The sequence below is a fragment of the Bos indicus genome, chromosome 3, assembly GCF_029378745.1.
Source record: "Bos indicus isolate NIAB-ARS_2022 breed Sahiwal x Tharparkar chromosome 3, NIAB-ARS_B.indTharparkar_mat_pri_1.0, whole genome shotgun sequence".
Taxonomy (NCBI): Eukaryota; Metazoa; Chordata; class Mammalia; order Artiodactyla; family Bovidae; genus Bos; species Bos indicus.
In genome coordinates, this window is record NC_091762.1 from 78,816,676 (window position 1) to 78,843,798 (window position 27,123).

At 37.7% G+C, this 27,123-nt stretch overlaps 2 protein-coding genes across 18 annotated transcripts in view; both read right to left on the reverse strand.

Moving 5' to 3' along the window:
• Positions 1-17,520, reverse strand: part of DYNLT5 (dynein light chain Tctex-type family member 5) — a 29,850-nt gene extending 12,330 nt beyond the window's left edge. The window contains exons 1-3 of one of the 2 annotated variants that reach the window (XM_070786372.1): positions 17,257-17,520; positions 16,336-16,434; positions 15,433-15,551 (exon numbers count right to left, since the gene is read on the reverse strand). In XM_070786372.1, coding sequence (XP_070642473.1) covers positions 15,433-15,548 — 116 coding nt within the window. In that variant the 5' untranslated portion in view covers positions 15,549-15,551; positions 16,336-16,434; positions 17,257-17,520. The remainder of the gene's footprint in view (positions 1-15,432; positions 15,552-16,335; positions 16,435-17,256) is intronic. The other variant, XM_019957307.2, reaches the window with a different exon arrangement.
• A 1,338-nt stretch (positions 17,521-18,858) lies between these two features.
• SGIP1 (SH3GL interacting endocytic adaptor 1) overlaps positions 18,859-27,123 on the reverse strand; it is a 238,198-nt gene continuing 229,933 nt past the window's right edge. For all 16 annotated transcript variants that reach the window (XM_070786382.1, XM_070786374.1, XM_070786373.1 and 13 more), the window contains one exon: positions 18,859-26,917. In XM_070786382.1, coding sequence (XP_070642483.1) covers positions 26,895-26,917 — 23 coding nt within the window. In that variant the 3' untranslated portion in view covers positions 18,859-26,894. The remainder of the gene's footprint in view (positions 26,918-27,123) is intronic.

The window sequence follows — 27,123 nt, forward strand, 5'->3', positions numbered from 1 at the left end:
GGGGACATATGTACATCTATGGCTAATTTATGTTGATATATGGCAGAAATCAAACCAATATTGTAAAGCAAATTATCCTTCAATTAAAAATAAATAAATTTTTTAAAAGGAGACTGTCTCAAAAACAAACAACTATTGGCAATTACTTCTATGACAGGTGCAAAGGCTCTCCTCAAAGTGGACAAAACTCACAAAGGGACTGGGGATTATACAGGGAAGCTTAAAATGTTGGGAAACAAGTTCTCTACATACATGGGGATTATAAAGAGTTTATTATTAAATGTACCTCACAAAATCCCTTTAGCAGAAGAAAGAAAACTGAGAAACCCCTCTACATGATGACAGAAACCGCAATTCACCCAAACTATCATAATCAATAAGCATCAATCACCCTTTCAACAGTAAGAAAGGGTTTTGGCTTGGTTACCAAGGCAATATAAGCTTATCCAGGTGCTGAACAGGAGACCCAAGTGAAGAGGAACTCCTAAAGGCCTACAGCACTGCTTAATCAGAGGAAATTCAGCTGTCACTAAAGGCAGTCTCAGGTCTCTACCCCAATAATCTCCACCTGTGAAAATGGAGGTTAAACAGATGTCATTTCAAAGGAGATGAGATAATAGTGTGTGTGTGTGTGTGCGTGTGTGCTTTCAGAGTGACTACTTTTCTAAGAGGCTACATTTTTGCTTTAATTAAATGAGAATAGGATATTTGTTCTTAATCTTTGGGGCTTTTTTTTCCTCTCTGCAAGGAGTTTTAAATACTTAATTCTGAGGTGTTGGGAATTAGTGAGCTTCTTGCAAATTGCTATTTTAAGAAAATCATGGACATTAAATTTTAAAAATCCTTTAATACAATACAATTTACACAATAAATTAAGGTTTACCCATCTAGCCCAAGAAAGTGATGCAAGACATTATTATGGCTGCTTTTCCATGAGGGATTTCTGGATTAGAGTTAGTCTTCTTTCTTGTAACACCTGCTTTCCTCAATTTTCTGCTGCCCTTTGAAGTAGCAACCAACCTGTTTAGCCACACTGGCTGCAGGTGTTGCGGGCAGCACCAAAGTGATAGCTTCTGCTTGGAAAACCCAATGTTGCATAAGCCCCTTGATTCTAAGATAAGCCAGGCTGCCCCAATATTGTATATGCTACTTTTTATTTTCCAAAACATTTTCCATCAATTATCTCATTTTATCTTTAAAATATTCCCTTTACGTAAGTAAGAAAGACATTTTTCTGCCCATTTCAGTGATAAAGAGAACTAGACAAAGGGCTTAATGCCATACATAAAGGAAAAGCAGACTTGAATTTCACATATCCTATTTACCTCTCAGTGACAAAGTTTTACATATGATCATATCTGATAGAATGGAAATAGGGGCAATGACTTCCTGAAATAATTAATTGTTGCAATTAAAATTTACCTTGCACAAACATATAAAGACCCTATTTTTTCTCTACAAAACACCATATTAAAAACTCACAGAAGAAGTTATAGGTAAAAATTCTGAGAGAATTAATGCAACTAATTCAAACAGCAGGGGCCTGTTTATAACTGGTGTATAGATATGATGTCAAGAGCTCAGGAGCTATCTTGGCTCTTGGGATGACCTTATGGATAATGGAACAAAAGCTAGAAAACTAGGTTCCTGAATTATTTTTTCCAGACTTTTTTTTTTAATGCAAGAGAAAATATATTTCTATTTTGTTTAAGCCAATGTTTTTTATAAAAATATTATAAGAAGCATTAGATATAACTGATACAGAGTTTGGAAGTAGGATGTCATAATTAACAGAGCACAAAACTTGGAGTTAATTTTGTGAAAGAGACGGGGCTTTCAGGAATGAGATTTCAGATATTTTGCTGAAAACCTGGCTTCCTTTATCATGCAGAAGGAAGATATTAGTCTATTGATTTCTGTACACTGGAAAGACAAAAACTTCAAGGAAAGTTATAGGAAAATTTTACTTAAAAAAAATCCTATTCATGATATCTTTTGAAACTGATACCTGAGAGTTCTCACATTAGAAGGAGATCGTTTGGAAAAAGGGAGAGAGAAAAGAGAATAATATGCTGAACAGAAAAAATACGATATCTACTGCTTGAAAAAGACAAAAGAAGACATAAAATATTAAAAATACTTGCTGTTATCAATGTCAGTTCAGAACATTGACTCAGAAGGACTTGTACATATTTCCTGTTGGTAAACAGCTTTATTCAAGCCCTCTGAAAATTTTTAAGATAAAAATGTGAGATGCTTCAAAGAGCAAATTTGTCACTTTAATTACCGGTACTGTATCACAGCACAACAAATTTACTGTGTATATTTCACAGTGTTACAAGAGGATGAATTTCAGTCATCTATGACCAGGCCTTCCCTAGTTTATAATAATAATCTTTTTAGATACCTGATCTCACTGCAAATGGAATGCTGTAGTTGATTTTTTTAATTTGAAAAATGTTTTTGCTGTCTATGTGTTTCATGAGTGTGTTGCATTTATGGAGGAAAAGGATTTCAACTGGCAAAATGTATCCACGAGAGTTGTAAAGTTTTAGGAAAGAAGGTAGGTTTTAGTAAAATCAGGAAAACTGAAAGTCTGGAATAAGCTGCTGGTAAAAACACTGAAGAAATCAACTAATATTATTCTAGAGAAAAGAGTAACAATTTGTATTCAGTGTAAATGTCAGTTAATACTTTGAATCACATATACTATTGCTCAGAATAGACTTGGAATTAGCCTGAATGTGGAAACAGCTGCATGAAATTTGTCCACAGTAACAAAAGTAATCCTCCTACATTGTATATGTGTGTGTGTGCTCAGCAGCTGAGTCATGTCTGACTCTTTATGATTCTATGGATTGTAGGCTCCCCTGTCCATGGGATTTTCCTGGCAAGAATACTGGAGCCAGTTGCCATTTCCTCCTCCACAGGATCTGCCCTACCCAGGGGTTGAACCCGCGTCACTTAAGTCTCCTGCATTGCAGGCAGATTTTTTACTGCTGAGCCACCAGGGAAATCCATATTGTATATAACCCTCCTGTATTGTAACTGACTGACATTGGAAACGTCCCACGCCAACCCAAGAGCCTGCGTTCTGATTATGCAGAAAAGAGCCCCACACAAAATAGCTAAGGAGTTAGAATGTTTATATTTTTCATGAAATTCAGTTTTCTTGAAGACATCTTACAAATTTGCATGCTGACCATTTCTTGAATTAAACAGAATACAAGGCATGTCTTATTTTTATGATGGTTGGAGATAGAAAAATAATGTCAATTAAATCTCACCAGCTATAATACCATCTAATTATTATTAAGAATTCATTTCCAGCTGTTGCTACTGACATTATTAAGTGTTTTGAAGCTGTAGTAAGATATAATATTTGAATAGATAGCTCAGCCTTGTAGTTATTAGTTTAGTAGTTTAAGAAGGTCAGACTATCATCTCGTTCTTCAATTTGTAACTGTGAAAGGCTTCAAAGTACCATATTTTGAATGGTATCATAGCATTAGCCTTTTTAAAAAATCTGTTATTAAAGTCATGTGCTGCCTCCCAGTGGAGATATTTCAGAGTGCACAGAGAAAAAGAAGGCTTCAGGGTATAAACGTGTACATTTTTATTTTCTTCATTCTTTCAACAGATATTTATTGCCCATAACATGGCAGGCAAAGTGAGAAGTACTGGTAAAATTTTTTAAAAAATGAGAGTCCCTGTGCTAGAGAAACAAGATGTAGAAAATAAAATATGCATTGAAACTCACTTGGGAACCTTCTACCTCAAACGTCTATTGATATTTTTATGAATGTTATGCTTAAGATCAAAAGCATAACAAGTCTTCCCCCATCAGTGGAAGGTACAAGTTGTCTGTTAAGGTGATTTAGTTGTGTGGCTATTTAGTTTGTAGCAAGGTTGCCAGTACTTTGGCCATCTGATGCAAAGAGCCAGTTCACTAGAGAAGACCCTGATGCTGAGAAAGATTGAAGGCAGGGGGAGAAGGGATGACAGAGGATGAGATGGTTGGATGGCATCACTGACTCAATTGAAATGAGTTTGAACAAACTCAGGGAGATAATGAAGGACAGGGAAGCCTGGCATGCTATAGTCCATGGGGTCACAGAGTTGGACATGACTTAACATCAGACTGAACAAAAACAAAGGTTGCCAGACTTTTACATAGTTTTGAGATATTTTATTCACATTATTGGTCCTATCTTACAAGAGAAAGGTTATAATGGAGACAAAAGTCAAGAAATATTTCCAAAAATCAAAGAGGAGATAAAATGCCATGGTATGTGTTCCCGAGGGATACATATTTTAGGAGGAGGGATGATTTTGAAGGACAAAGAATGAACCATGCAACCTGTGAAAATTCTAGCTCTGGAGTGATTGATCCAGGAAAGGTGACTGACAAAGTAGAACAATTTTGAGTGGGTGAATACAAAGTCAGAGTTTGTGTCTGAAGCCCATTGATGAATCCCTTCATCCAAGAGAAGGTGAGGTTAAGATCAAGAGCAGCTGATGAAACTTGTGATGCAGCTCCTGGATGAATGCACAGTTCACAGTTCAAAGTCACATTACCCTTGGCAATCATCAGAGAGGTGAGGCTGAGAGCATGGGTGCCATGGTTACCTCTGCAACCCCATGGAGATCATCTAACCCAACAAAGGTTCAATACAAATGATGATGTTCTTCTTTTTCTTTTTTAAATAGGTGAACAATGGAAGGTTTCAGCAAGAAAGTAACATATAACTTGTTTTTAAAATTTGAACAAATTTTTTTTTTTTCTCTAAATGTATCTTATGTCTGCAAGATGAAAGCTCTCTGTCACTCTGGACTTAACACATACACGGACCTGTGAACCTAACCCGTTTGTGTTCAGGAACTGGTGGTGGCGGCGGCGGCAGTTTAGTCGCTAAGTTGTGTCCGACTCTTGCGACCCCATGGAGTGTAGCCTCCTAGGCTCCTCTGTCCATGGGATTCTCTAGGTAAGAATATTGGAGTGGGTTGCCATTTCCTTCTCCAGGGGATCTTCCCGACCCAGGATTTAACCTGGGTCTCCTGCATTGCAGGCAGATTCTTTACCAACTGAGCTACGAGGGAATAATATAATAATTATGCATTCTACCATCAAAAAATATTTATTAAGTGATGGCTATGTGCCAGGTACCATTCTAGGTCCTTGGGATGCAGAAAAAAAAAACCCATAAACAAAACAAATTAACAATCAAACTAAGATCTCTACCCTTATGGAACCTAGTGAGAAGAGACGGAAAGAATATAATAAAATACTAAACAAGTTGTTTAGTTGCTAAGTCATATCCTACTCTTTTGCAACCCCATGGACTATAGCCTTCCAGGCTCCTCTGTCTATGGGGTTTCCCAGGCAAGAATAGTGGAGGGGGTTGTCATTTCCTTCTCCAGGGGATCTTCCTGACCCAGGGATCAAACCCATGTCTCCTGCAATGGCAGGCACATTCTTTACCACTGAGCCACCAGGGAAGCCCATAAGCACTCGCTCAGTAGTGTCCGACTCTTTGTGACCCGTGGACTGTAGCCTACCAGGCTTCTCTGTCTGTGGGATTCTCCAGGCAAGAGTACTGGAGTGGGTTGCCATTTCCTTCTCCAGGAGATCTTCCCAACCCAGGGATTGAACCCAGGTCTCCCGCATTGCAGGCAGATGCTTTACCATCTGAGCCACCAGGGAAGCTCATATACTGTGTTAGATGATAAATGCTACACGGAAAAGGAGATATTTGTTAAGGGAGGCTGGAAGCGGATGGGAGAGAGGTGGTTGTGCTTTATTTTAAACAGAATGATCAAGATATATCTCCCTGAGCCAAGAGTTGGAGGAGGTGAGGAAATGAGCCATGTGGATGTTGGAGGGAAGGGTGTGTCAGAGGGAGGGAAAAGCACATGCACAGACTTTGAGGCAGAAGGCTGCCTGGTATTTCTGAAGAAGTGCCTACAGGCCAGAATAGCTGGCGAGGAGGGAGCAAGCAGGAAGGTGGAAGGATGGGGTTTCCAATGAGTCAGGTAGCTGAACCATGTAGAGTTTTGTGGGCCATCTTAAAACCTTGGCTTTTACTTTGATAAAGTGGGAGCCTTTATAGAGTTTTGAGCAGAGTAATAGCAAAATCTACTTTATATTTTACAATAACTCCAAACGCTCTGTCGAGAACAGGCTGGTATCCCTGTGAACACAGGGATTCCAGTTAGAAAGCTTTTATGGTAATCTAGGCTAGAGACGCAGAGAAGGCAATGGCACGCCACTCCAGTACTCTTGCCTGGAAAATCCCATGGACGGAGGAGCTTGGTGGGCTGAAGTCCATGGGGTCGCGAAGAGTCAGACATGACTGAGCGACTTCACTTTCACTTTTCACTTTCATGCATTGGAGAAGGAAATGGCAACCCACTCCAGTGTTCTTGCCTGGAGAATCCCAGGGATGGGGGAGCCTGGTGGGCTGCCGTCTATGGGGTTGCACAGAGTCGGACATGACTGAAGCGACTTTGCAGCAGCAGCAGCAGCAGGCTAGAGATGGCAGTGCCTGCTATGAATGAAACTGTCTCTTTGAAATTCATAGGTTGAAGCCTTAACACCCCCATGTGAGTGTATTGGAAATAGGGCCTTTAAGGAGGTGATGAAGGTTAAATGAAGCCTTAAAGGTGAAGCCCTACACTGATAGAACCTGGGACCTTATATAAGAGGAAGATATAGCAGGGTTCTCTCCTCCAGGCAAAGACACAGTGAAAAGATGGCCATCTGCAAGTCAGGAAGCTGGCCGTCACCAGAACCTAACCCAGCTGGCATGTTGATTTCAGATTTCCAGCCTCCAAGACTGTGTGGCTTACACAACAGAAGTCTGCTGTTTCACAGTTCTGGGGGCTAGAAGTTTGAGAATTGGTGTTGGCTGGATTGTTGGCTGACTTCTGAGAGTCGTGAGAGAAGGATCTGTTCTAGGCCTCTCTCCTTAGATGGTGGATGGCTGTCCCCTCCCTGTAACTCATTTCCTTCCAACTCTGTTTGTGTCCAAGTTGCCTTTTCTTACAAGGACACCAGATACATTGGATTAGAACCCACCCTAATGAACACATTTAAACTTAATTACCTCTTTAAAGACCCTGTTTCCAACTAAGATCACATTCCGAGGTTTGCGGACTAGGACTTCAACATATGAATTTGGCAGGAGTAGTGGGGTATACAATTTAGCCCACAACAAATACAAATACTTTCATGAGATCTCCAAGTTCTAGAGTCAGAGAATCACAGATTATTTGCTCTGATATCTGGGAACTGTGATACTCTGGCCAGTCACTCTACCACACAAAAACCTTAATTTCCTCAATATATAAGGAAAATAGGGAATTTATATCCCTATTTTTTTCTAAGTAATGTTAGATTTCTTCTCTGAACGCCTATATAAGCTTTTATTCCCACTAGCCATGCCAACATTTGATATTAGTCTACCTTCTCATATTTTGCCATTTGGATGGGTGAAATATGGTATCTTGTTTCAATTTTTTGAAGCATTTTTCTCATTCCAAGTGAATTTAAGCAACTCTTCACATTCTGCTTTGCCATTTTGGCTTTGCTTCTGTAAATTGCTGTTTATCTCTTTTGATGATTTAAAAATTGTTTTCCTGTTTTTTTTTTTTTAAATTGTTAATGTGCATAAATTTACAAATATACATCTTTTACTGGCCTATAAACTGTGTCTATTGTATTTTTTTGAAGAGAAATGCTAAATTTTAATATAATTGTATTTATCATTTTTCTCTTTTTGCTTTATGGTTTTAGTTTTTCACTTTGGAACTTAAGAAATCTTTCCTTCCCAAAGAACACAAAGATATTTTATACTTTTTTTCTATTAGCTTCATATCTTTCCACATTTCAGGCTTCCACCTAGAGTCTACAATTTAATTGGTGTAAGAATTCAGCTTCATTTTTTCCCCTTCATAGAGTAAGCTAGCTTTCTCCCAAAACAATCTATTAAAAACCCAGCATTTCTCCTTGTTCACGTACTATGTTCTATATATTCATAGGTCTAGTTCTAAAGTTTCTATGTGTTCCATTGATCTATTTGTCTGTTCTTACACCTGTTTGTTTATTCCTACATTTATTATTTTTACTTACTACAGCTTTGTGGTATATCATATCTGATAGAGTAAATTCCTCTTCTCTGTTCATTCTGCAAAGTTAACTTAGTTACTCAGAATTCTTATTTATAAAATTTAGAAATGCTTTATTGAGCTTCTCAAAAAGTACAAATGGGTTTTGATTGAGATATATTGCATTTGTAAATTAATTTGAGAACCACTGATGTGTTTTGGTGTTAAGCAGCTTCACCTATGAATTATTTCTGCAGTAATTCGTATCTTCCTTAATGGGAATGCCTTTACCTGGAATCACATTCCCAGGACAGTTTTCACAAAGATATCAATGCAGGGTTTTGCACAAAGATGTCCCACATGGGACTGTATATCTTGGCAGGGAGTGAAAGCCAATTTGGGTGTTCATCCCTAGGGAAATGTGTAAGAACATATGTGATGCAAATATCAAGGACTACTATGCAGCATTAAGAAGCAAAGAGCTAGATATCCATAGTGACATGGGTAAATACGAAAAATAAAAATGTTGAATGAGGTATGAGATTGAGAAAACAAAATGAGGTTTATAGCACAATACCATTCATGTCTTTGTTAAGTACTTGTTCTGTAATGTTTTATGAGAGTCAGTCCCGGGTGGTGCTAGTGGTAAAGAACCCGCCTGGCAATGCAGGAGACAAAAAAGATGCAGGCTTGCTTGCTGGGTCGGGAAGATCCCCTGGAGAAGCAAATGGCAACCCACTCCAGTGTTCTTGCCTGGAAAATCCATGGACATAGGAGCCTAGTGGGGTTCAGTACATAGGGTCATAAGAGTGGGACACAACTGAAGTGAATTAGCACACAGCACTGGTGAAGTCACAAAGGGAGTCAGAGAAGGGGTTCATGAAAATACAGTTTATTATATTCACAGGTCCTAGACAGGAGAGACATGACCTGCCACACAAGACCATGTGGAAAAACACTACAGGATCAGTGAGCAGAAGACAGGATTGGGGTTCCCCAGGGAAAGGCAAAGTTGTGCAGGAGAAACAGTGCAGGACTGGAGAGTCTGAATAATTCCAGCGAGCTCTAAGCTAAAGGTCTGTCTAGTCAAGGCTATGGTTTTTCCTGTGGTCATGTATGGATGTGAGAGTTGGACTGTGAAGAAGGCTGAGCACTGAAGAATTGATGCTTTTGAACTGTGGTGTTGGAGAAGACTCTTGAGAGTCCCTTGGACTGCAAGGAGGTCCAACCAGTCCATTCTGAAGGAGATCAGCCCTGGGATTTCTTTGGAAGGAATGATGCTAAAGCTGAAACTCCAGTACTTTGGCCACCTCATGCGAAGAGTTGACTCATTGTAAAAGACTCTGATGCTGGGAGGGATTGGGGGCAGGAGGAGAAGGGGACGACAGAGGATGAGATGGCTGGATGGCATCACTGACTCGATGGATGTCAGTCTCAGTGAACTCCGGAAGTTGGTGATGGACAGGGAGGGCTGGCGTGCTGTGATTCATGGGGTTGCAAAGAGTTGGACACGACTGAGCGACTGATCTGATCTGATCTGATCTGAAGCTCTAGGAGAGGCCCCTCCTTGCCTGGTACTTGGCAATGGGATTAGTGCATGGATGTACATGCTCAGTTGTGTCAACTCTTTGTGACCCCATGAATCGTAGCCTGTGAGGCTCCTCTGTCCATGGGATTTTCCAGACAAGAATACTGGAGTGGGCTGCCATTCCCTTCTTCAGGAGATCTTCCTGGCCCAGGGATCAAATCTGTGTCTTCTGAATTGCGGACAGATTCTTTATCCTCTGAACCATTGGGAAAGCCCCTACTGATTAGGAAAACTGCCTCCTGGGATGTGTTGGGGAACAGAGAGAAGAGGTCAGGCTCTAGACTGGTTAATCTGCATATCAAAGGCACATTCTTTGTTGGTAACTTGACTATTTTTAATTATTGACTAGACTGGTAAGGGGTAGGGGAGTTGGGGTATGGATGTCTCATCTGTTGAACCGTGAACTTCCAGATGTTCAAGCTTGTTTTAGAAAAGGCAGAGGAACCAGAGATCAAATTGCTACCATCCGCTGGATCATCGAAAAAGCAAGAGAGTTCCAGAAAAACATCTATTTCTGCTTTATTGACTATGCCAAAGCCTTTGACTGTGTGGATCACAATAAACTGTGGAAAATTCTGAAAGAGATGGGAATACCAGACCACCTGACCTGCCTCTTGAGAAACCTATATGCAGGTCAGGAAGCAACAGTTAGAACTGGACATAGAACAGACTGGTTCCAAATAGGAAAAGGAGTACGTCAAGGCTGTATATTGTCACCCTGCTTATTTAACTTATATGCAGAGTACATCATGAGAAACGCTGGGCTGGAAGAAGCACAAGCTGGAATCAAGATTGCCAGGAGAAATATCAAGAACCTCAGATATGCAGATGACACCACCCTTATAGTAGAAAGTGAAGAGGAACTAAAAAGCCTCTTGATGAGAGTGAAAGAGGAGATTGAAAAAGTTGGCTTAAAGCTCAACATTCAGAAAACGAAGATCATGGCATCCGGTCTCATCACTTCATGGCAAATAGATGGGGAAAGAGTGCAAACAGTGTCAAACTTTATTTTTGGGGGCCCCAAAATCACTGCAGATGGTGATGGCAGCCATGAAATTAAAAGACACTTACTCCTTGGAAGGAAAGTTATGACCAACCTAGATAGCATATTCAAAAGCAGAGACATTACTTTGCCAACAAACGTTCATCTAGTCAAGGCTATGGTTTTTCCTGTGGTCATGTATGGATGTGAGAGCTGGACTGTGAAGAAGGCTGAGCGCCGAAGAATTGATGCTTTTGAACTGCGGTGTTGGAGAAGACTCTTGAGAGTCCCTTGGACTGCAAGGAGACCCAACCAGTCCATCCTAAAGGAAACCAGTCCTGGGTGTTCACTGGAAGGACTGATGCTAAAGCTGAAACTCCAGTACTTTGGCCACCTCATGTGAAGAGTTGACTCATTGGAAAAGACTCTGATGCTGGGAGGGATTCGGGGCAGGAGGAAAAGGGGATGACAGAGGATGAGATGGCTGGATGGCATCACAGACTCGATGGACATGAGTTTGAGTGAACTCCGGAAGTTGGTGATGGACAGGGAGGCCTGGCGTGCTGCGATTCATGGGGTCGCAAAGAGTTGGATACGACTGAGCAACTGAACTGTCTCATCTCTCCCTAGCCAGAAAAGTTTTCTAAGACATCAAATGTCATAATACACATAAAAATTTAAAAATATACAGTATAATATTTAAACATCTGTAGTCTGTGGTATGGGGCTTCCCAGGTGGAGCTAGTGGTAAAGAATCTGCTTGCTAATGCAGGAGACATGAGAGATGAGGGTTTGATCCCTGGGTCAAGAGGATCCCCTGGAGGAGGGCATAGCAATACACTGCAGTGTTCTTGCTTGGAGAATCCTATGAACAGAGGAGCCTGGTGGGTTACAGTCCACAGGGTCACACAAAGTCGAACACAACTGAAGTGACTTAACACTTACCACTAGTCTTGTAGCATACTGAGTATTTTGCACATCAGAATGGGTGCCTCTTGGGAGATGAGAGTGGGACTGAAGATGAGGAAGAAGAGGGAAAATCAGGCAAACAAGAAACAAGGGATCCCACTCATGCTGGTGATGACAATGTGCTATGCAATGCCATATATTTTCAACTCAACTCTGCTCCTGAGATAAATAAGATAATAAATGACATAAATGGGGATAATAAAAATATCTTCTTTACTTAACCAATAGGATTTTTTTGAGATTCATATGGATATTGTATGTGATGTATCTATTGAGCATAACATAATATTAGCTATTGTTGTTGATGTTGTTTAGTCGCTAAGTCATGTCCAACTCTTTTGTGACCCCATGGACTGTAGCCCACCGGGCTCCTTTGTTCATGGAATTCCCAGGCAAGAGTACTAGAGTGGGTTGCCATTCGCTTCTTCAGGGGATCTTCCGGACCCAGGGATCGAAGCCAGGTCTCCTGCATTGGCAGGTAGATTCTTTACTGTCTGAGCCATCAAACTGAAGCCACCAGGGAAGCCCAATATTAGCTATTATTGTAGTTTAATTTAGGAACATGGCCAACGCAGTTTCTCAAACTTCTCTCTCTTTGGCGGGAAGCTGGGTCTCATCCATATCTTCTTGGGAGCTTTAGTTTGATTAAGATGGCAACTGAACTGATCAGAATGAAGAAACAGGCCAGGCAACATAATTTTTAACTGCATATAGCGACTCAAGTAGTATAGGTTGGAATCACAGAATAAATTCATCACATCTAAAATGGTTTGTTCATTGCCTTTCCCACCAGATTATTTATGTGTGATTTACTAACTACTCATTGCTCAAAAAACATTTATTTGAAATAAAGAAATGAATGAAATCTTTTCCATTTTTTTGCAGAAAAATGACTACCAGGTGATTTTCAGTTTAAGTGAAAAGTGAGCTTCTCCAGAGAAGAATAACCCTACAATTAGTCACCTTTATATACCTAACATTTGGCACAGAGTTGAAGCTTTATAAACCTTGAATAAATGAATAAGTGCAAGAATTTAGTGTGACAACTAGTGTGTTAGATGCCACCAGTGGGTTCAAGCAGAAGGATGTGGGATCTATCAAAACTCTGGTTCATGACATCATGTAATTTTGGTTTGAGGCAAGAGACATACTCTTCAGCCTTCAGCCTTAGGCCTGATCTACCAGTTGAACTATTGGCCTCAGAGAAAAGAAGCTGGGATATCAAGTCATATGATCCTGGGAAAGTAACTTAACCTCAGGCCTCTATTTCCATTTTACGGACATGAGAGCAGTACATCTGTTCAAGGACTCTTTGAAGGCTGCCAAAGCTTGCTTCCAAAAAGAAAGATGTCATTGTAAATACCTACTCTTACCCATGGATGGGAAATAGAAGGTTCTGGTGAATGAGTAGAAGAGTTTCATTAATGCAAGTTACACATAGATAGCCAATTTTGAGAGAATGAGAATTTTTGACTATAAACAAAAGCCCATTTTATCACTTGTTAATTCTGTAGTTTGGGAACCTCACACTCTCTAACCATTTGTTTCTTCATTTGTAAGAGGAAGATGATAATAGCATCTCTTTCATAGAAAGAGCATCATGCATACTTAGTACTTATATGCATACTTAGTATTTAGTGGTACTTATATACATACTTAGTACTTAGCAGCAGCATACTTCAGCACATGCTTTATACTATTGAAATTAATCTATCCAAAAAACTGTTTTGCTATAACTTTCAAAGGAAAGACATCTGCATTTCCAAAAACAACTTTAAAACAATATTGCATTTGATAGTCACTGAGCATTCAGAGTTTTTCTATTAGTTGAAGACCTATTTCATGAAGAAGAAACACCCCTACATCTGGCCCCTTGCAAGGATGAAGACCATGGAAAGTAAGTGGGAGTTAAGGTTGGCAGGCAGCCTCCTGAATGGCCTCTGCATTGTAGGAGTGCTTGGAAGCTGTTCATTTGCTATTTAAGAAATAAAAAGCTCCATTAGAGGATCCAATCTGAATAATTTGTTTGAGAGTCCCAATTTCTAACTTTGAAATATATCCAAATAACGATCACTGAAATGTTTTTGTTAGTAAAAATTTTTTCCTACTGTGTTGCTAAAACTCTTTTCATGTTCTTGTTACCTTTTAATTTATATTTCTACTTTAGCAATAAAATAATGAAAGTGAAAAGTGGAAGTATTCGCTGCTTAGTAGTGTCCAACTCTGCGACCCCACGGACTGTAGCCTGCCAGGCTCCTCTGTCCATGGGATTCTCCAGACGAGAATACTGGAGGTTTTCTTCAACCCAGGGCTTGAACCTGCATCTCCTGCATTGCTGGAAGATTCTTTACCATGATTTTTAATTCTCCAAATTGGGCCATGTTCTGATTCTACATGACTTTCTAATTTGCTCTGAAGGAGAAGAAGTGAATGAAATTATGCAAGTAGGGATGGTAGTTTAGTTTTTGGATGAGAATAGTGTATTTTAAATCATAGCACCAGGATATATGTCAGATTATTATTATAATATTTTATTCTAAAAAATTGAATTTTATCTAACAAGTATTTAAAAATAATTTTTAAAACTCTTACACAAATGTTAGAAATAGCAACCAAATTGACTTAGGATCAGAAGATCCTATAGAGGTTAATTATTCACCCATCTTTACGTCTAACGTACACTGAGGTTGCTATTCCTTTATATTTCCTGTCTGTAAGAGAGAGAAATTGTATAATACTTGTAATTCACAAAATCCAGGGTTGAAAAGTGGAATTTTGAGTAAGTGCATTAGAACATTCTGAGAGCAGAATAATTTGGTTTCAGAATTTGAATGGAAGTCTCTTCCAGTTCTTTTGGCTTTGTTCCACCAGACACACCAGCTCCCGCTTCACAATCATGGAAATGAATATGCTACATCTTTCAATCCCTTGGAAACTCTTAAGAAGGAAAGTCTATTACATAAATTATTTGATAATTTATCAAATTATCAAATTGCATTGGATAATTTGTTTGATTTTCTTCCCAATAGCAGTTAAAAAAAATTCCATGAAAGTATTAAAAATTAATTCATCTTTTTTAGGAGAGCAAATGCAATTTGTAAGCAAAAGACAAAAAATGTATTTTTTTGACCCACTAATTATACTTTTGGGAAGAAAACAAGCAGAGACTTCTTACATAGTAACAAATTTAAAAAGTGGAAACAAACAAATGTTCAATAATTGGAAAATGGTTAGCTAACCCAGAATTATAGGCTGACAAAAATATTATGCAACTGTTTAAAAGGATATGGGCAAAGACTATGACAATACATTACAAAATTTGTTTAAAATAATGCTAAATGCATTGTATGTATATATAGAGAGATTATAAAAATGCAAAAATGATGTATTTATATAATATTGAAGAGTAAAATTCAGGAGACAGTGGAAGAAGTAGCTTGTCTAAACTGCATATGACATTCTTTTCAGTAGATGACTTTTTGGGATGGTCTCTGAAATTATAAAAATGCTGCTGTGTCAACTTATCACTTAAATTTTCTTGGTCTTTTTCTCTTTCTTCTTTTTCTTGATGCATAATACAGTGATTCAATATTGCTGTACATTTCAAAATGACTGCCATGATATATCTAGTTACTATTCTTTTAAAAAAATATGGCCCCCAAAGATGACATAAACCATGTACTTGCACGTTTTTCTCCCTTTTTCTCACTTTTTTTTTCCTCCTGATAAATATCATGAGCCTTTTTATTCAATAATTGAGTTTGTTAATGGATACTCAGTTACTCACTCTTTGGTACGCCCATGAGGTTCCTTCCGCCGGAATTCATGATTACTTAGAGAAGACACACTGCCCCTCTTCAGCAAATGAGCGGTTCTGTCTTTAGCAATGTCTGACATCATCATAATCTATGGAGGAAAACTTTTGTAAAATATTGAACAAAACACCTGAAAATACTTTAGTATAACATGAGATTAATTCTAAATAAAGTACACAGATGCTTTTTTTTAAACCATTTTTGAATAGGGAAGTGGGGTTTCCTTAAGAGTGATATTTAGTATATATTGTTGTTCTGGTCAGTATAGCTGGAAAAATGATAACTGATAACTTTTACTTATACAATAGCATATTTAATTCACATAAGCAGATATTATTGCTGCTACTGCTAAGTTGCTTCAGTCGTGTCCGACTCTGTGCGACCCCAGAGACGGCAGCCCACCAGGCTTCCCCGTCCCTGGGATTCTCCAGGCAAGAACACTGGAATGGGTTGCAGATATTATGCTGCAGCAAAAATACTTAACTGCAAAAGATGTTAAAGTTACTGAGAAGAGAGCCATATGTACAAGAAAGATACCATCACACCAGAAAACAATATTTTTATTGCCTCCCTTCAAATTTAATCTCAATGAAACTTGCTAATTAATATTTGTTGTTTAAAAATTAAGATGAACTGCTTCTCCAAATGGTATTCCCCACAGCCAAGCAGCAGTGATTTACTTTGTAAAGAGCAAACAGAACTTTTCACAGAGTAATTTATTGGAAAACCTACCTCTTTTCACTAATGCTTGTGAAAAAGCTGGAAGTAGAAATGGACTTCCCAGAACTTGAACTAGAATTCCACTGCCCTATTGTCTACATGTACATACTCATAGACTGTGCTAGGCATTAAATTAGGACAGAAACAATCCCTACCTTCAAAAAGGTGGCGGTTGAAGTGGGTAGAGCCGACAAGAACACAACCTGGAACCCCAGTGTAATCAACGTCAGGGTAGACAGAGGAAAACGGAGGGCCTGTGCGTCAGGAAGAGAGGCAGTGTGGGATGTGTGTGTGACTGTGGACCCGTGAGACTGTGTACACGCGTGTGAGCATCTCTGTGTGAGCATGTGTCTTTGTGGGCATGTGCTTATGTGTATGAACATGAGTGTCCCCCCATGATGTGAGCCAGTGTGAGCATCTGTGTGTGTGTGCACTTGTGCGTATGATTATCTGTGTACCTGAGCGTGTGTTGCTGTGTCTGTGTGTGCACCTTTGTGTGTGACATGTCTGTGTACTGCATGTGTGTGCGTTTGTGTGCAGGAGTGTGTCTGTGTACATGAGAGTGTCTAAGCATGTGTATGCATGGACAAGACATACTGAGCCTATTTAAGAGGGTCATTCAGGTTTCATTCTTAAAGTGACACACACATACCTGAGTCTGTTCACCTTTTTCCAAAGCTGCGGGGCAGGCCAGAATCCAGACCTAGAGGTCCTGAGAGGCAGAGGCTGCTAGTGTCTCCAAGCAGACCTCAGGTAGACTGCTCAGAACTCAAGTTGCTCCACAGCCCGACCCGGCTGGCCAGTTCTGCACTGGGCATCACGCTAAAGCCCAGACATGCAGGCGGGCAGGGAACCAAAAGCCAGGCACGCTTCTAGTTCTGAAAATTGGGGTCACTTTTTTCTAATTTCTTGGAGGGAGGAGGAATAAGGCATGGGAGAGAGAGGTCGTGGACAAGGCAGGCAGGCCATTTCTCAACATTGGGCTCTCCTTCCTTAGCCCCCCGGACCCTCGAATTTGCTTTTTGCCTTGGTCTCTCTGCTCCTGCCCAGGCGCTCTGCGGAGAGGGCGCACTTACCTAAGGCGGGTCTGGAGCTGGAGTTGCAGGCGCGGCTCAGCCCAGGGGCCTCCCAGACCGCAGGCTCCTCCACTGCAGGGCGCCTGGCAAGGCTCCCGCCTCCCAGGCTTCCTTTCTGCCCGCGCACTCCCGCACTCCCACTGGACTCCGCGACTTGTCTCCAAGGTGACCTTCGAAAACAGAGTCCTTGGCCCGCCCCAGGCAGGCATAGTAGTGGCGTGGTCCTCTAAGGATGTGAAGGAGCTCCTCGGCACTGCCCGAGCGGGCTGCCCTGGGCCTGGCTGTGCCGTGGGTGTGGCCACGAGCTGCGGAGGAGCCGGGTCATTCTATAGCGAGGGGGACATCGGGGACTCAAGAGGCCGCCCTGAGAGCCCTCCTCGGTTTCTTTTCGCAGGTGTCGGGGACAGGGATGGGAAATGCCGCCGGTTCCTAGGACTGGAAATGCGAGGCATAGCGAGAAAGTAAAGCACCCCCATCCCCTCACCTGACCCCTGACTCCTGACCCCGCATTCCACCGTGTGATTGATAATAGGAATAATTACATTTACCAGGTACTGGCAAACAGCTTTAGTTTTACCCAGTCGTCCCAACAACTCTTTCAAGAAAGGGTTGTTATTCCTTTACAGATTTAGAGAATTGAGATTCTGAGATAATAAATAATATGCTCAAGACCCCTTGGAATTAACAGGCTTATCTTTCATGCATTACAAACTTTTGTACTTTTTTATTCTTTCCTTAACATCACCCTCCCCAGCCCTTAAAGTTTAAAAAGATTTGAAACGGAGACTGTTTGGGGTTGAGGACTTACCTGACACAACCACTGGACCCTTCTCCTTAATAACTATCCCCCTTATAACAGCAGAACCTCTCCCCCATCACAAGGGGAAAAAACCAGACCTTGAAGGGACCCTCACAAAGTGGGCAATCATTGGAGCCAGAAATAAGATGGTGCCTCTGAGCACCTAGCCTGGTGCAGGTCCTTTGATGAGTGCCCAGTGCAGCTAGAACTGCCTGTCAATCACAATACATCTGGATAAGGATAGAGCACATAAGGGTTAGGATAGTATTGGAGAAAGAGCAGTCACATTTTCTGGCCCATCTCAATTGCTATTCACAGAGAACTAAGCCCAGGAGAGGACTGTGGCTATTCACTATGTAACCGTTGTTGTGGTTGTTCAGTCAGCTCTGTGACCTTGTTGACTGCAACACGCCAGGCTTCCCTGTCCTTCACTGTCTCCTAGAGTTTGCTCAAATACATGTCCATTGAGTTGGTGATGCTATCTAACCATCTCATCCTCTGCCACCCAATTCTCCATTTGCCTTCGATCTTTGTAATAGGAATTAAGTGGCTGGTAAGTATTATCTCATTTAGTCTGTTCAATGACCCCAGGATAAGAGGTTATTAACTTTATTTAAGGAAATGAAGAATCACTGAGTAACATACTCAAGACTATAGTTATAGAGCTAAGATTTGTCCAACTCTAAAGCCCTTGCACTGTGCCCCCACTTCTGCCCACCATGCCCACCCTAAATATGCAATAACTTTTCCAGAAATGTGGTAAAATTTTAAGAGGCTGGTAATAAAAGAGATTCACAACTCAATTTATTTTTGTTTTTCATTTATTTTCCAGAAAAAATTACATTGAAATAACAATTTACTGAGATATTTGATTTTGTTCTCACATATAATTAAACTTTGTCCTGAAATGGGAACCCTAGTTGCAGTAATGTGCCATGATAATTGCATATTCAGAATTTTGTGAAATGGGTGTTGGGAAAATTATGAAGGAAAAAACGTTTGTAAAAATCATTATTTACAAAAAATGATACCCACATTTTTTTCTAATGTATAAGGCAAGTAACATTAAAATGTTCTCATGATTATCTTCAAGAAGTCAGTATTACACATTCATATCACCATTGCTCATCAGAGAGCTTTGGGCAGTTCTGTAAAGGAACAAACCCATGATTCTTTTGCTGGTTTTTTCTTGAGCACAGCACAGAAGCAATAGAGATTTTATCACAGACAAAGCAGTTACGGCTATGAGAATAAAGTATTCTCTGTTGAATTACACATGTAGGAAAAAGAGCCAGTCATCAACATTTTAACTGATTTTCAAAGTATATTTGAGTCTTTTAGCCCACAATTCTTTTTATAAATATTTTATGCTCAAGGTATTTTGTGAAAATATGTACTCCATCCAAGGTCAAAAAGACATTGCTTACTTTTGCTATAGATATTGTGGAGATCTTTAAATAAATGCTACCACCAACTCAAAGTATACACTAATAGCATTTTCCTTAAGAAAGACAGCTGACTGAATTTTATTACTTTTAGAAATACAGCTAAATTTCTCTGAGATTCTTTCCCTAGTTTCTCTTACTGTTAAAAGTACAAAAAATGCCTTACATTGCTACTTAGCAGGCACAAAAATTAAAATTTGACCATTTTAGATCTTCTCCCATCCAAAGTGAAAAAAAAAATCCTCTGTATATTGAAATCCAGTACTCTTCAAACAGTTTTAAAATCCAGCTCTTCAAATGACTGCTTGACCTGTAGTGAAGCCCTGCTTTTGGATGAGAGTTACATATCATACCAACACTTGGCTTTTTCAAGAAAAATTATTCAGCAGCAATGTTCCAACTCTCTTAGACTGAGAGAGAGACAAACACAGAGAGGGAGATGAAACAGAGGTCAGTCTCTCTCATGCATATATTAAGAAAGTAAAACTGAAATACTGACCTGCAAAATCACAGCTTAAAAATTATCATCCTATCATCTCATAAGGACAAGGAAAAACCTGACATTGGACCTTGGGACAGTGATCCCAGTGCTAGTCATTTTTTGTATTATTGAAAATATTTTAAAGTGGAGACGTATGAAAAATACTAAAATTTGTTTTTCCAAAAGAAAAGGTCAGTGAAATAATAAACAACTGAACAAATAAGATGGAATTAACATGTGCATGATATACTCATTCAATGGAATGTTTAAAAATGATAAATGGCTTATAATCCATCATGCTGATTCACATACTTTGAATTAAAAATTGAACTGTATTTAGAGAAAGGTAAAGTGATTCAGCTTTATGCTTTTCTCTCTGATCACAGACAGTTTACCCAGGAATTTTTAAAGAAACTTTGTTCATGAAAACAACTGATTTGCAAAATAAAGCAAAGCAAAAAGTACTATGTAATGCTCTGCTTGTAACAGAATGTAGGAGTATTGCAAAATCTATACTAAATAGCACATTTTTCTTGGGTTTAACTGAAATGTTTTTCATATAATTTCTAACAAGCTTATGTAAAAATGCTGTGAGTATCAATTCATCATGATTCAATTTCTTGAAGCGTTTAGATAAAGTATTACCAAGGATTGTTCATGAGTATTAATTATACTCAATAAAGAATCTGGACCATCTTCAACAGATTGCAGCATGATGTGATACCCATAGGTGCAGATCTTAAAAATTATACTTAAAAAAATTAAATGGTGAAACAATTTTACTGTTTTGAATATATTAGGTGATAAAATTCACTAAGATATACTAATTAACTTTAAAGTAGATTCATTTAAAGTGGCATAAGTTTTCCTTAGGGTTAAAACAAAAAACCAAAAGCATCTTTTTCAAAGAATTCCTGGTTATATTATTTGAAGTTGCTGAAAGATATGTAAAACAAAACTTTTCTAAAGTTTCTTCAAGATGTGTTTAGAAAACTGTTTTTTCTTGATTCAAAACTTTAAGCTTCATTAAAGCACTAACATTAATTAACAATGTCCAAGGAGTGAGGTCTATGGTCTAGGATCATTTATTCTCAGACCACAATGAACACTTGCCAGAAGCAGCAGTGTTGAACATGATTTGGGAAATACCAGAATATGATGAATGAAGTAAAATTACCCTTTCCTTATTATTATTATTATTTTTACCAGTTAAGGGACACATAAAGTTTGCTTTTCTCTGAAACATCTTTTGTCATAAGGTTAAAGATGTACTTAGAATGGGCAATGTGCTACCTTAGAGTCAGAAGGAGATAATTAGAAATACTGTAAAACAAAGGAAAAATAACTTTAGAAGTTGAAGTTAGAGAATAAGTTGTTATCCCTGTGGTGAATGTCAACAAATAGGGAGGTGACATTCTCTCCTAGGAATACTCATTTTGGATAAAAATCAGATATTAAACATGAGCAACTGTAAGAGGTCTGACCAATGTTAGTCAATAGACCCTAAAATTTGACATTCTTTCAAAAAGGATGTTTAGTATTCAATTACATATTTAAAATGCAGTTCTCGCTTATAGCAGATGACAGAATATCAAACAAATAGAAATGCTAGTGGGTTTTGTTGTTTGTTTTTATAGTTGGGAACTTAAACATTGCATTCGTATCTCGTTTTTCCTCCATGTATTCAATGGACAAAAAGTAATATAATGGTAGTCATGCTTGATTCACCAATGAGCAAATGGCATTTAACTACTGTTTGCCAAAGAGGGGGAAAAAAAAAGAAAAAAAAGAAAGCCTCAAGAGAGAAGCACACACATTAAAGGAGGTGGGGTGGTTCACCAGAACAGTCTCTTTAATCAGTGTAACAAAGACTGATTTTTTTTATTCACATCAACAATTTAATTTGACTCATTTTAAGGAAGAATCATGTTGACTTTACATTAACTTTGAAAGCAGTATTTAGAGATAATCCTAGTTTTCATATCATAAAAAATTATGCTTCCATTTAAAAAAAATCCTGATCAGAAAACTATGTAGCAAAAAGAATACATTTAGATTGAATGAGATTTTGCTCAAATGCATCATCTTTTGAAAAAAAGAAAGAAAAAAACCCCCAACAAACCATAAACTCATCTCCTTAGTACATTTTCCCGTATCATTCAACTTTAATTGACAGACTGTGATAATTTTGAGGAAAAAAATGCAAAAACAAAATTGGTGCAGCTCTCTTGGAATTACACTAGTCCATGCTGATGGTGTTCATTGGAAGGACTGATGCTGAGGCTGAAACTCCAATACTTTGGCCACCTCATGCGAAGAGCTGACTCACTGGAAAAGACCCTGATGCTGGGAGGGATTGGGGGCAGGAGGAGAAGGGGACGATAGAGGATGAGATAGCTGGATGGCATCACTGATTCGATGGACAAGAGTTTGGGTGAACTCTGGGAGTTGGTGATGGACAGGGAGGCCTGGCGTGCTGCGATTCATGGGGTCGCAAAGAGTCAGACACGACTGAGCGACTGAACTGAACTGAACTGATGCTGATAAAGCACTGTTCAAAGGCCTACAGAATAAATAGTGTTAACTCACAAGTTAGATGTCTGTGTCCCTGGCAGGAAGGGAGACATTTTATCTGGATTTCATGACAGCTTGCACCCTCCCTATTTCTTCTTTTAATCTTTGACAACATAGACAAAAGGACAGAAAAATGAAAATGAGAGATTACATGTTAGGCCACTTTGAGACAGCATAAAAGAACTCAAAAAAAAAAAAAAAGGAGGTGTTTTCCTAAACAAATCTCTCTACCTTTTTGTTTTCTTTCAAGATTTGAGGAAGCTAAATGGACTGAATGGGAAAAAAAAAACACAAAAACATGCTCACTAGAAAAATGGTATTCAAGTAATAATTGAATGTCTAAAATCTGATGCAATGTCAGAACTAAGAAGTATTTGAGAGATCTACTAGGGCAGTGATTCTCAAATTTTGGGTGCTTGTCAAAGTATGTATTCTTAAACTCCACCCTGACAGATTTATTTATTCAGTATAAATTTATTGATGCCCACTGTCTTCTAGGCTCTGGGGTTATAGTGATACCTAAGCCAAAACCATTGCCCTTGTTAAATAAATGATAAAACAAGAGGTTCACATATCATGCTTTGAGAAACATATTCTTTCCCAACAATTTTGCCTTGGGAATTATCCTTATTTTGGTATTAGTTTTTCATAGCACCCTTTACTTGGGTATTCAAATGGAATATATATGATAAAATAAAACAGAAGAGTTCATTTCCTAGAATGAGTAAGTAAAACAGGCCAATTGCTCCCATTGTTGTCAAGATAACCTGGATTACTTCCAGCTGCTATGTCACTTTTTAAAAAATTAATAATAATTTTATTAATCTAAGACTCAATGTCACCATTTGTAAAATACTAATTAAAAAGAGTATGTACCATTTAGGGGTTGATATAAAGATTAGGTAAGCTAACATCCATAGTGAATGGTATATGGCACTCAAGGGAAATCACTTTTTATTGTATATCAAGTACTGTGATTGTAAAGCCCCCACAGGTGGATCTCTCTTAGTCAAGTAGAACCATGGAACGTCTGAGGTGGGAGATGCATAGATCACAGTTGTGTTATTATGGTATTTAAACAGTGCTCTGGAGAGCCAAATTTAAACTGCTGGAAGAACTCCTTCATTGCTTTTAGTTATTTTGCTAATAAGAATTCATGTGCAATTTTAGTAGAAAAAAGTGACTGTTAAGAAAAGCTTGGAAACCACTGGCAATCCCAATGCCTCATTCTAAAGCTGAGAAATTAAAAAGGGCTGTGATTTTCTAAGGTCATATAGCAGAGTTAGTGGTAGAGCTGATATTGAAAGGCTTCTTTGAAATGAATGTTTGGAAATGGGAATATGAGTAATTGTGGCCTCAAACACTTTGCAGATTGAGACTGAGTAAAAATTCATAAAAACAAAAGTAAAACAATTGTAGTCTGACTTTCTGGAGGGGATGGTTCCTCTGTATTCACTTGAAACCATTTGAAATGTAGACATTCTTTCTTTACAGGTGAAATACATTTCCAAATACTATACAATGAATTTTCATTTTGACTGTAAGTGTAGAGAAGAATAGAGCTTTAAAAGCAATTTAAAATTAAATTGTTTGGAACTATATGTTTCAATTATGATAAAATTCAGACTAATGCTTAACAGAAAATTTTTTAAAATAACGTGAAAAATATGAAATTTATTTAAAAAAAACACATTTTCCATGTTGCAAAATAAAGCATTCGTATTTTCTATCTAATTATAGCACTCAGGAAATGGTGTCCTGGCTAATGAGAAATCTTTTTCTTTTCATGCTTGGTATTAAAAATCTGAACATGTACCAGCACATTTTGTTTTAGGAATTGATAATGAACCTGACCTAATGTTTCTTTTATAATTTCACTGTCTAGGATCATTTTTCCTAACACTATTTCTTATTGTATAGTACTATGGATACAAGAATAACAGGAGATTATAAACTACAAGGTTAAAAAAAACCCATCAAAATCTAAATCCCTGATATTAATTTATTGTGTTGTTATTTGACCTATTTTCCAAAAGAAGAAGGGATATATTCTCTACTGAGGTTCTTGTTATTCAATAATAATAATATTTCAAAATTAGTTAATAATTTTGAAATCATTGACTTTTATTCTGTTTCATAAAGACCAATTATGAAATCATAGGATATCTTCATAGTTTCAAATTTGGTATCTAGAGACATTTGAATAATGTTAGAGATTAATGAAATCTGTTTTAAATTACATTTTATAATATAAACAAAAGTATTCTATGAAAAGGAAAACCTTGTGTTTAATTACTAATTCCCTCTAGAATGGTATAAAATAAAATATAATGAGCAAGACATGAGAACCAATAATATTTACATATTTTTATATGCTTTGTGTTAATATTTAATATGTTTTCTCATGGATTAATATCTTAAAAACACATTTTTATATTCATATGCTGGATAATTCTTAATTTTCTGCTACTTACTCTCCATTGGTTCCAGTGTTTGAAATTTCCCCATGTTTTATGGGATTTAAAAGTTTTCATTTTCTATTTTTATTTCAAAATAAAATTGAATATCTTTAAAGTGACTATATTAGTCACTTGTTCAAAAAACTTCAATGTCAGACTGTTTGGGGAGCCAATCAAGAATTTGTTTGCACAGCAAGAATTCTTCTTAGGTAAAACAGATCATTTTGAACAGTCTCTTGGTAGCAAGCACTGATTGAGGAGTACAAATATTAATTAAAAAAATTCCACTATAAACAATTGCCAGTTACAATTTCATTTTAAAAGTAAGCTTACAAAATTTAATTTGATTCTAAAATTTTAAGGGGCTAAAGTTCTTTGTCAAATATGAATGATGTAAATAAAATTTAGCAACTAACGATAAATTTAACAACTTAATAATTATAGTTATTTAATAGTATAACCTAGAACAGGAATGAGTTTATGTTTAAAATAGGTTCTATGACTTAAAGGAAGATTCATGTTTTCAGATTGTAATGGAGGAAGGTTTTACAGCTGGGACTCCTGAAGAAGAACTTCTCCATCCTGAATTCCCATATCGAGGCCAGACTGAATAATTATAGTTTTTATTATATCTTGCAACAATGAAATCATAACATACATTTTTGATAACTCTTTTTGATTCTCTAAAAACAGCAACGATTTATAGTTACATATAATGAATCTTATCCAAAAGGAAATTTATTGCACAATAATGTGGTTAGGATTTCATTTATAAAGCTTATTTTTTCCTTCCCATATGATATAAATGATGATTAAAATTCTACTTCTGGATTTCAATAGGGGACTGAAATCTTTTTTTCTGGGTTTTTTAGAGTCAATATTTTGATTCCTGTGGGTAATGAGGAAGATGCTTGGTACAATTCTCCATGCTAGGTTGGGAGGGTCTCTGTCTAGAGACATTGTGCAAAAGTTGTTAACCACTTCAACCATGGAAATTCTTGAAATTTTAAAACCACAATTTTGGTTTTAGTCTGATTATTCAGTAGTCCCCATATCTGCTAATCTGTGGAAGGGAGGGGAGTAGTTAAGATTTCAACATCTTCTTTACTCTTGTTTATAATTTCATATACTTAAACTTTAAATATGAATTGCTTTCCCTTTTTACACAAGTTATAAAAATAAGAGGCCCTGTTTACACAGTTTGCATTTTTATGAAATTTGCAGTTTGAAAAAAAAGCTTTTTAAAAAGTGGCAATTAATGCTTTTCTTTGAATATGCTGTAACTTTAGATTTTTTTTTGTTTGTTTTCTGAAACAGTTTCTGAATTTAATCCACTAAACATCTGAAGATAGAATTTTTATTTAGCACTAGAGTAAAACATACCAAGGACTGAAGAAAAGGAAGTTTTTTTTTTTTCTGGTCCTGCTTAATTTTCTTTGTGCGTGGCACCCCCTTTATGACAGCTAACAATATTATATTTAAATTTTATATATTGACAAAATGCAATCTACCTCTGTAAGCATTGTGCCATTCAACAGTACTACTATTAAATTTACATACCACAGTTTAAATTACATCCATTTCAGGAATGGTAAAATGCTAAAACTCAAGTATCTAACCGCCTTACTGGAATGAGTACAATTTACAAATACAATAATTACATTTTAAAACCATTAACAATATTACACCTAGAAGTAAATACTGTAGGACTGGTCATGGTATTGTGTCAGGGAAATCATTGCTGAAAGTCACTGACATTTCCAGCAGGTATATCCCAAGTGCAGATTTTTGGTTTGTTTTCATCAAACCAAAATTAAAATCTGTTTCTCATACAACAGTTCTCCTTTATATGAATCTCCAAATCCTTGCATAAGATTTTATTAGTTATCTGCCAAGTATTTTCCTGCAAAATAAAACAAATCAACAGGTTATCTGCTAGTTCCATAATGTGGTTATTATGTGGGTAACATTTTATTCTTCCTGCCTTATTTCTAGAAGCTAAATATTACATACTCAAGGGGTACAATACTAACATAAAACACAAAAAGTGTTTAAAGTTTTCAGTTTTCTAGACCAGCACGTTGCCTTTTCACATTTCCATATGTGAAC